Below are 11,124 nucleotides of genomic sequence, written 5' to 3'. Positions count from 1 at the left end.
ATAAGCAATTCTGAGTTAAAACAAAACAAAAATTCAAGTTCACCTCAGGTGCTTCTAAAAATAGGATATTGCGACCTTATTTTATGGTGAAACAAAACTTCATCTTTAAAAGCAGTCTTTCAATTTAGGGTAACCAATCTTTCATACATGATTAATAGATGTTTATTTTTAACCATATGATGTTCGGGGCTGACCTCTTTTTCTGATCATTAGAATTATTTTTCAGCTTTCCTTCTGCTTCTTAAATATTTATTTATTAATAAAATTTATATGACTGCCCATCTCACAGTGTCACAGAAAGTGACTCTAGGCAACGTACAATAATCTAATATTATCATAGAATATAGAATAATAGGGTGCAGGAACCTTGGAGGTCTTTTAGCCCAACCCATCGCTGAGCGAAGATACCCTATACCAGGGGTGTCAAACTGGTGGCTCATGGGCCGGATGCGTCATGTGCAGGGCACGCCCACCCCAGCTCCATGAATGGGAAAATATCACGAAATGTCAAATGATGGCAACATGATGCAGTGAGTTTGACACCCGTGCCCTATACCATTCAGACAAATGGCTGTCCGTGTCTTCTTGAAAACCTCCTATGATGGAGACCCACAACTTCCATAGGCAAGCTGTCAAGTTTTTGTCAGACAGAACTCCAGAATGCGGTTTGCAGCTTGCTTTCCCTCAGTTGCCACAGAAAAAAGATGGGGAGGGGTTTTTGACATTTGAGGTGGGGAAGTGAGCTGGTTTGAAGTGTTCCCATGAGAATTGGAAGGATGGTTGCTTGCTACCCATCAATGGAGTGGAGTTGTTTGGACGTTTCAAAGGCCAACCATCGTTTGCCTCCAGAGGCATCCAGCACCTGCTGAAAAGATTCCCCGTAACATCCTATTGGATGCTGGTTGGTCTTTATGGGCTAGACCCCGGGAGGAGGTATTTGGGGTGACTTTGATTTTGCTGCTATCAGTTCATTCCTTAAAAAAAGTACATTTTTTCTAAATCTATGGAGTTGGGGGGTTTTCTTTCTTAAGATTTGAATGGAGACAGACCTGACAGTTTTACTGATTAATTGTTCTCACTGTCAAGAAATTTCTCCTTAGTTCTAGGCTGAATCCCTTTTTAGTGATCTTCCACCCATTATTTCTTTTCCTGCCCTCAGGTGCTTTGGCGAATAGGTTGATCCCTACTCCTTTTGGAATAGTCCATCAGGTCTTGGAAGACTGCTATCATATCACAATGATCCTTCTCTTCATCAGACTAGATGTTCCCTCAATTGTTCTCCATACGGTATAGCTTCCAGGCTGTTATCATCTTTGCTGCTCTTCTCTGTATTCTTTCTAGGATCTCAAAATCTTTTTTCTATTGTGGTGATTCCAAGTGTGATTTTGCCAATGCAGTATAAAGTGGTACTATCACTTCACATGATTTTGGTGCTATCCCTCCGTTGATGCAACCTAGTATTGCATTAGCAGTTTGGCAGCTGGAGCATACTGCTGCCTCATAATTATGTGACGGTCTCTTAGGACACCTAGATCCCTCTCACAGTTGCTATTGTTGAGACAGATACCACCTGTTCTGTCACTCTGCATTTGCTTTTTCCTGCCTATGAGTAGGACCTTGTTTTTCCCAGCACCTAATTGCATTGAATAAGGCCCAGTCTGTCAAAGTCCTTCTGAATCTTGGGCCTATCATCTAAAATATTGGCAATTTCCTCCAGCTTAGTGTCCTCAGCAAATTTGATGAGTTCCCCTTATATTTCCCCATATAAATCATTTATGAAGATGTTGAAGAGTACTGGGCCTGAGAAAGAACTTTGAGGTAGCCCGCTGCATGCTTCCCTCCATGTAGATGTAGTTCCAATGAGGACTGGCCACCGAATGCACTGAGTGTGGTTGTGTTATTAATTGATGATTTGTTAATTGTTGGTAATAAGGTTGGTTATCAGGCATGATTGCACTTCACAAACATCAGAGTTCAAAGGCTAACTTTAAAAAAGAAGAAACAATGAAGATGAATGCCTTTTGTTCCTCCATAGAGTTTCTGAATTATTCACATTTACTAGCGTGGAATTCTTCTTTTGGTTTATATGAGTTGAGGGGAAAGGGGAGTATATAATGTTGGACGGTGTGTGTGTGTGTGTGTGTGTGTGCTTGATGTATGTGTGGCAGAAGATTTGGTAAATGTAGATGCATTTGTACAAGTAGATTCAACAGTTATAGAAAAAGGAGGCAGAATTGCCAATGCTAGTGCCTGGAATAAAGTCAGGGATGTCTGCAGAATGCGGTTAAAAAAATAGTAATGGCCACAATAGTACAATCCAACATCAACCTGTTTTTATGTGCCATCTGTACAAGGCTTTGATCACACCATCACAACCATCATGTTGAATTTTTGGAAACTTCTCCTGAATGACTTGAAAATGAAACTTTTATTTCAAAGAACTCAAGTGAGGCTGGCCAAGCAGGGCCAATGGAGTCAAGGCAATGATTGGGATGTACAGAGTCATTTGAATGACGATCAATCAACACTGAAACCAGCAGTCAGGAACACATTTCTGGAAAACCACAGAACTGTACTTCGACAAGCAGCAAATCCAATATGCCAACTGCTAAACTTCAGCTTCCCTTCAGCCATGTGCAAAATTTCTGTTCCCAGCCAAAGCAAACCTTTAAGAAGCTTCCAGAGTAGCATTGTGTGCTATTCATCTCTGATTTATCGAGCATCAGTGTTTATTTCCTTCCTAAACTGAAAGGATTTCATGGCTCTGTCCGTTATTTAACAATCTCCTCTTACCAAAGTTCTCAGGCAGAGAATTTGATGTGATAAATCACTTCCTTCTCCTGCTTAGGATGACAGAATTCTTATTCTGAAAAGATTTCTCTTTCTTAAAGTCCCAGTTTCCTTTTTTCTCAATGCTTACTCAATTTCTCCAATTCAAAAACTAAGTTCTTTCCTTTCTGCAACCTATTCACAAGCCCTCCTCATCTATAGAAGAATTTGGTTGTCAGCATATGCTTTCTTGCTAATTTTTTTCAAATTGCAAAGAAATTATCACTTACCTAGCTACATTTATGTGAGATGCTGTCTTTCTCCAGCACTAGGTCTGACTCGGTAACAATATATTTGCAAGGATAATTTTTTTGTACTGTCAGGAGATCCCATATTCTTAAGATGTTCAACTGTAACTACATTGCCAGATGTTTGGGTTTGGATAAATAATCAGCTGCACGAGGCCCCACACTCCAAATTATAATGACGTAGTCAAAATACAGTCTGCCACTTCAGAGAGAAATAGTTAAGCATAGAAGTTTTAATCTGAAAAGCAGGAAGATGATTGGAAGCATATTGCTTATATATCTCAGTCACTAATAAAAAAATGCACACATTTGGTCATTAAAAATGCACTCATTTTTAATCCAAAAATGAAAGATTAGGAAAAGATATGAAGAATTTGCTTGATTCTGCATCTGGTTTGGTCTCCCATACCAGGTCCATCTGGAAGTTGGCACATCACATCAGGTAGATGTTTGAGGTCACTTCACTTTCTGGAAAACCTGGACACAAACCTCATTCTCTGCTGTCATGCGCTAGAAGAAAAATGGTCAGTCAAGAATCAGGAAGTCCAGTTATGCTTGAATCCCTAGAGGAAATTGTCATCTGCCAGCCAGCCAGTTTGGTTTTTATTTGTACCTCACACAAAAACAATAGAAATACAACAGAAATCCCAGTGTGAACATCTCTACTTTGCACCTTCCAAGCCTACAGACAACCTTCTTCATTAATTCACAGTTTTCCAGATACACAATTCTCTGTGCATATATTAAAGGGAAGTGCTGAAAACAATGTCCCAAGCAGCTACATTTCAGCAGGGGAAAAAAGTTTACAAAAACTGTTTGTATTGGTCAAAATAGATAACATTCATAAAAATGGGCACATTCACAAAATAGATGTTGAAGCATAAGGTTGTTGTGTCAGATGCTGGGGAAAGGGGGGATGATACACGGCAAACTTCAAAGGCCTACAAAAAGATTTGTGTGGATACTTTTAGTAACCGGCTGCTTTCAAATCTACAAAAGTAATCCAATTATCCTAAAATGAGGTAGCAGGGCATGAGGGAAGAGTCAACCAAATGGCATTTCGGTTGTACTATGTGTCTTGTGCCGAGTTTCCACCCTGTTTGGGGGCCCTTCTTGCTTTTGAAAGAAGGTCCTTGGTCAAATCTTACAGGTTGTTTATTCAACTAGATACAGCAAACCTGTCGCCCTTCCACCACCATCAACAGGAGAGACAATCCACTAAGTCCTAGGAAGTTGAGCAGCTCAACATTCACTGAAGAAAAGAAAATGTTTGTAAGCGTATTCATGCCCATTAATTTTAATTGCAAAGGAAAACTTCCAAGGTGGATTCATACCATCACGATCTTAAGTTTTTTACTGCTTCTTTCAGAGCGTTAATCCAAGGATTTGTGCTATAGTACAGAAACAGCTTGTTTCAATCAGGAATGCCACCAGGGGAGAATTCTGGAGCAAAACCCTATCTACCAGAGCTGGCATATTCCACAAGTTTGTTTTCCTCTATAGATAAGGGGCAAAAAATGAAGTTCAGAGAGTCTAAAATTACTTAACTCCATCTCTTAGTTTGAAGCATTAGATGAGTGTTTCTCAGTCTTAGCAACTGTAAGACACGAAGACTTCAACTCCCAGAATTCCCCAGTGGCTGGCTGAGGAAACACCTACCGATTTTATGCTGAAAAGTGCAAATGAATTTTCACCTAGCTGTTCAATTGGTTGTGCTTGGATTTATTTAATCTTTTCTAACTTTCTAGCTTTTAGGCAGTGCCAGTGAACTGAAGAACAGTGTAGAATCGTAGTTAGGGTATTCTGTCCATATGGTTTGGGGTGAGACTGAAGAGAATGCCTAATTTAGTACTCTTATTATTAGTCTAATATTCCATTATTAAAGATGTGGCTTCATAATTAAGTTAGCATTATTGTAAAGTACACTATAGTTAGCATGATTATTTAAAAATGCAAAAACATTACTTAAGTGTTTTTTAAGTAAAGAATGCTTAAGATTGTTATTGGATGGGGAGATTTGTGGGGGAGGGATGTTTATCTTATACTACTAACAATCTGTTTTCTCACACTTTCACACCCCTGGCTTACAAGGCATTTTATATTTGCTATAAATTTGTGGCACACTTTTCAGTAAGACTGGGCTATCTCTCAGAATATACTGCAGCCCACTTTTTCTCTATACAATCATCACAATTCAGGGTGTGTTTTTTTTTAAACAAGTTTTTGGAGTATTTATTTAGTCCAGATGTCAGCATTCCCTACATACTTAACACAGCATCCTGTGCTAGAGGGAAAGGCCATGAACTGCAATGAGAGGACACAGCTCAGAAAGACGCCTAAAGCCCATCTCTGCCAAACTGCCACTGGAACCGCTTACCTGAGGGGCGGCTGTAAAAAAAAACCCATGTTGTTTACTGGCACCAAGGCTAAAATTCTGAGTGTCAGGCGCAGGGATTCTCTGCTTTGATTTCCTCTCCTTCCCTGGTGCCCCAGGAGCTGTGGTCAAATTTCAAAGAAGAGTGTGGACAATGGGTGGCTCCCTTGCTCAGCCGACTGAACTTTTGAACTCTTGGGAAGGATGTTTTTGTCAAGAGTCCATTGCCTCCCTGAGGAAGCGCACAGAAGTTGGCAGACTTCTTGGTTTTTCTGAGCTGGGGAAGAAGACCCATTCTGTGCTTTTGCAAAAGAGAGTGGAAGTAGGGAAATTGCTTACTCCTCCTTACCAGATGCAGTTGATCCCCTTCTAGCCAGTGCCTCCAGCCCCGGTTCTGTTTCTCTCCCTTCTGTTCACACACCAGCTGATCTCCATCCCAGTAAACAGTTGTCTGAAAGCAGAGGGAGGGAGCAAGGGGAGTGGGGGGAAGAGAAAGGGGCAATGGCATCACTTGAAATAGGAAAGGGCCTTCTGCTGGAAACAAGGCAGAACATGCCATAAAATAAAATCAGCTCAGGGTTATGCAGGCCCTGTTCAAACAGCCATCCAGTACAAAGTCTTATCTTAACGGCGCGTTGTTGATTTTGTTACAGACAGAAATGGGAAGTGAAGATATCCCTAAAAGTCTTATGTGTGCAAATCCCCTTAGGAACTATTCTGCCTAAACCTCAATAGATGCAGACCCCAAATAAGCTGCCTTTTTACTTCATGACTAAAGTGTGTACATGACAGAATTTAAGCTTTCCAAACATGTGTGTTCCTAACTGTTCTGATTTTTTTCCTCCTCAGGGAGTGCCAATTTCCCCAGAACTGAGACACCCTGTTAAGAAAAAATTAGGGCTTTCCGTAATGCTAAAGGAAGCCATTGTTCCAGATAGCTGCAGGGGAGAGAAGCCCTAATCGTATCTTCCATCTTCATCCCTAAGCTTTATTTTGAAATAAGGACTCTAGACCAATCCAAGACAAGGGATTTCTTCCCAATTCTTTAACCGAGAAAAGCAAAACGAAATAAAATTGACGCTCCTCTCTAAATCCATGCTACAATAAAAATATTTTGTTTAGGTACAGCTACAACACATGATGTCTTCTCCAATATAATGCACTCCAGAAGTGAGAAATCACAACTTTTGACAATCAGAGCCAGCACAGCGATACAATTAAATTGTAGACTCTTTGGGCCATGGGCTCCTAGCAAGGCTGATCTATGGAAAGAGAAATGTGTGTTGAATGTGGGTTACGGGTGATGTGCAACCTATCCCATTAACACTGAGACTTTTTCTTTGTGGTCTGACTTTGAAAACACCCAAAGCTGGGTATGAAGTTTAGCTCTTAACCAGAAAATACAATTCTCACTGCTCACTTTTCCATGGTTCAAAGTCACATATATGGGTTAATTATTTCTAAATCCAAATTTTATTTCTTAGTTCAGCCATTCATTTTCTCTGAACTCTGTCAGCAATCTGAAGAAATACTGGCTAACTACCAGTGTTGTTGAAGAGTGCCATAATAACTCCAGGCACTTTAAATACTTGACATATTTTATCTAAAGCCTAAAATGTATGTAGAGGTTATTCATTGTCCTTTCCCCTGCATTGTAACTTCCTTTCAAGAAAGTTTTCTTACGACAGTAAGTAATGGTATGCTTAGCCCAATCTACGTAAATTGGCTGAGAATGATGGGAACTATAATCCTATGTGTTTTAAAAAAGATCAGGTTGGCTTAACTGATAAATACAGTAGTTTAAATACAGTAGTTTATCCATCTTTCACTTATGAAAATGGGTGAAATGATTCATTCACAAAACAAATTAAAGTATTCATTAAACTGTAGTGGTGTGCCTGGCTACAAAACTACTCAGCATTAGTCTGAATTCAATCCAAAGTTATCAGGATTTTAATAAATTTCCTGTTTGTTGCTTCCCTGGTATTGCAGAAAGAAAGAGACATCATTAAGTGTCTGTTACAACATGCATTTTACCACCAATCGCAAGTTTTGCCAGCTAAAATGGAGCTTATTTTACATAATGGATAAGCTCTAGCTTGCATTAAAAACTTGTCCAAATTATTTCATCATGTGAGCAGTTTATCATAAGAGATTTATAGGTCTTGGGAGCAGGAAATTCTGCAACCAACACAGACACTGTTCATAAGAATAGTTGTAAAAGTCCTGGTGTAAACAGACTACTTATAAAATTGGGTTAGTTGTATAAATGAGATTGAATTAATGTGTGAATTAACTCCCTATTGCTTGCTTGGAAATTGGCAGAAAACCAGCCTCTGAAGAATTTTGTAGATCCAGTTCAACTCTGGATCAAGAATCTGAATGTAAATAATGTGTTTCTTCTACCCAGAAGCTCTTTCTTGTGGAAAGGCACTGACCCAATTTCTCTCTGCATTTCACCAAAGCCTTTGTCTCTTACCTGGCACTTGCGTCCATCTACTGCCTCCAAATTCTCTTCAAACTCAACCCCAAGGTCAAAGTCCATGACATAGTTTCGCAGAGAAGTTAAGGTGCGAATAATCATATGGTCACCGGTGTGGATGATCTCCTTGTCTGGCTTCAGGAGACAAACCAGCTTCCTCAAGGCCACATTGATATCTAATCGGGAGATTACAAGGACCAATGTTAAATAAATGTTGAAGGACAGTCTCTGTGTACCCCAAAGGCAATGGGAATAATAGCAAGTAACAATGCATGAAACCATGTCCTTGCTATCCATTTTCTCTGTATACATTACCTCAGTTCTTCCTCATTTTGGCCAAGTAATAAAGGAAGATGAAACCAAGAATGTCTTTAACTGACACACACACCCCCCAACACACACAAAATCCAATGCAGCAAACATCTGAATCAAAGACAAAACATTCTTTTAACACACTTGTTTAATAGCCAAGTCTTTTCTCACCAAGCTGCCCTAAAAACAGAGCAATGACTAAACCCCTGAGCTACAAATCAGGAAATCCCCATTTAAATCTCACTTCTGCCAGGAATTAATTTGAGGCCACAAAGCAGATTTCTCTCCCCCATTTCTAATACAGCAATAAGGTTGCATTTGAAACTGCTGTGATCCTCTAGAATCACAACGAGCTTGGGGTTCAAAAGATAAATTGATATTGATTATAAATTGTTGGTGGAGGGCAAGAGTTCCATGAATCAAGCATTGCCTCTAGTGATGATGTAAACTCATCCCAGTAGTTTACTTGAGAAAGTGGAAGTGGTTTGCCAAGGCATCTCAGCTTCCCTGTATTCTGTCTTAAGGTCAGCTCTGCTCCTCCCTGGTGCTTTGCCATCTAAATTCTGGCCAAGAGCATCTCTGCTTAGCCTTTCTGAAATCGGGCAAGGGGAATTAGGTTGGTGCCATCAAGAAAAGTCCCAGGAAGAGGAGGCTATCGTAACCTTTTAGGTGTAAAGAGAGATGCTGGAGTTTAACTCTGCCCAGATTACTGCCATCCGAGGGATGGCGGTTCCCCTAAATCAGGGGTGTCCAACTTTGGCAACTTTAAGCCTGGCGGACTTCAACTTTGTTTTGCTGGCTGGGGAATTCTGGGAGTTGAGGTCCGCCAGGCTTAAAGTTACCAAGGTTGGAGACCCCTGCCCTAAACCATGTGGAGCCGCCAGAAAGCACTCTGGGCGCCAACCAGTCCCGCCAGCATTCATCGCCAACACGGTATTTGGCGGCGGGGAGAGGGGGGAAAAAACAAAACACACACACACACAGGGAGAGAGAGAGAGAGAGAGAGAGAGAGAGAGAGAGAGAGAGAGGTTCGCTTACCCAAGGCACGGAGATAGCTCTCCATATTGTCCTGCGAGACGAAGCGGTAGTAGCCGCTGAAATTGGGAGGCATCTCAGCGCAAGAGGCCGACGAAGGCACGGGAAGAAAATGGGAAGGCAGCTGGAGGAAGGCTCCCCGAAAGGAAGGGAGGAAAGAAGGAAGGAAGGAAAGACGGGGAGAAGAGAGACGGCAGTTGAAAACAGCCCTCAGCCGGAGCGTTGCTGGGTCGCCGCCTCGACTTCGACTTCTTTCCCAGCCCTCCCTCCCTCGGCCTTTTATGTAGCGCCGCGGGAGTGCCGAGTCCCGCCGCCCTAAGAGTCACTCCGCTCCAGCCCGCGCGGGCGGGGGAAGCCGCGCCAGGAGCCTTTTCTTCTCGCTTTCCTCCTTCTCCTTTTTCTCCTCATATCACACAAAACCACGAGGGGGGGGGACAACAGAAGAAACACGGCGACCTTTGCAAAGCTCCACTCTCTCTTTTTCAAAGCGCAAGTTAATCAGGCTCCACTGCCTGGTTCCTAAGTGGATAGGAGACCACGTGTAAATCCAAAAGTTATGGGAGAGGGGTACGTTGGACGACATCCCGGTCAAGGCAATGGCAAAAGCTGTTTCCGTACTCTTCCCAAGAAAAGTGCGTGGATGTTTCCTTGAAACTACCAGGAGCTGAGCTTGACTGGAAGACTATTCTAGTTACGATCAGCAGGCGGACATTTTTAACTATTTCAATAGTCCCCTATAGAGTTACCAGCAGTTACCACTGTTGCCTTCTGCACACTTCCTCTTTCCAAATAATTGTCTGCCTAAGGGCACCTATTGGTTGATGCTCTTGCTGTTGGGCAACCCTGACAGTGCAGTTAGTAATAGTTCATTGTGCTCTACATGATCCCAGCCAATTCAATAATCTCTTATTTGAGTCCATATGGGCCATCTGCACATTGTGAAGACGCAGCCATAATGTCAGTTTAATGACAAGGCATGAGGAGAAGCGGTTGCTCACTTGGGATACCCCTGTCCAGCCTTGGCCACTGCAAACATCAAAATGGCTTCCCAGTTTTCTAGGTGAGGCTGTCCCCCAAAACTCCGCAAACTTTTGTGGTTGCTTCAATCTAGATGGACGGTGGGAGAAGTTGTTCCGAAGGGGGAAAAACACCCTGCTCCTTCCCAGACAGGAGTATAAACCAGAACATTTCTTCTTCGTTTTTGGGAAGAATTCTGAAACTGGGTTCCATGGCTGACTTTGCCCGTCTCAAGTTCATACATTGTGTTTTTAAATCGTTATAAGGTATCACATATATTTATATGGTAACCCTGAATACACTCTAATAAGGGCAGTCGGTGGTATCTCTGTGGGGGAGTGACGATGAAAAAGAAGCTGGCTCTACTCTGTGTATTGAATTTACAGCCAAGAGCAAATTATTCTGCTCATGGTCAAATCATAACTATTTTAGGTTGCCCAAGGAACCCCCCCGCCCCCCCAGTAAAATCAGCACCTTCTTCAGGCTGATTTACACATGCATATGCACATCCGTTGATGTATTTATGTGTGAATGAATCGCAGTGATGCAACTTACCGCAGACAATAGTTCTGTGAATTAGTCACAGTCAAATTTCAATAACCCTTCCAGTCATCCCGGCTTGGAAGCGCCTGTGGGAAATTACTCTTTGCCTTTGAGTGACTAGCTCGTCTCCAAAGCCAGCTGAAGTCTGGTCTGCGCACTGATACAGACATCTGATTTATCAGTTGAAGGGAATATAGGCTGAAAATGGGAGTCTGTGGTCGTCACAGGTAGGGGGGGGTTCATTTCACGGGGGAGGGGAGCTGTCACACTTTCATCTGCCAACA

At 41.9% G+C, this 11,124-nt stretch overlaps 1 protein-coding gene across 1 annotated transcript; it reads right to left on the bottom strand.

The window, feature by feature from the left end:
• Positions 1–3,389: 3,389 nt before the first annotated feature.
• On the bottom strand, positions 3,390–9,559 carry RBP5 (retinol binding protein 5). The gene is made up of 4 exons (XM_032214431.1): positions 9,284–9,559; positions 7,931–8,109; positions 5,801–5,902; positions 3,390–3,587 (listed from the first exon to the last, which is right to left on the bottom strand). The coding sequence occupies exons 1-4, from the start codon at positions 9,354–9,356 to the stop codon at positions 3,534–3,536; spliced, it is 408 nt and encodes a 135-aa protein (XP_032070322.1). The 5' UTR covers positions 9,357–9,559; the 3' UTR covers positions 3,390–3,533.
• Between the last annotated feature and the right edge of the window lie 1,565 nt (positions 9,560–11,124).

The sequence above is a fragment of the Thamnophis elegans genome, chromosome 3, assembly GCF_009769535.1.
Source record: "Thamnophis elegans isolate rThaEle1 chromosome 3, rThaEle1.pri, whole genome shotgun sequence".
In the NCBI taxonomy this organism is placed as follows: Eukaryota; Metazoa; Chordata; class Lepidosauria; order Squamata; family Colubridae; genus Thamnophis; species Thamnophis elegans.
Note: the sequence above shows the minus strand (reverse complement) of the source record. Positions and strands in the feature narration are given on the sequence as shown.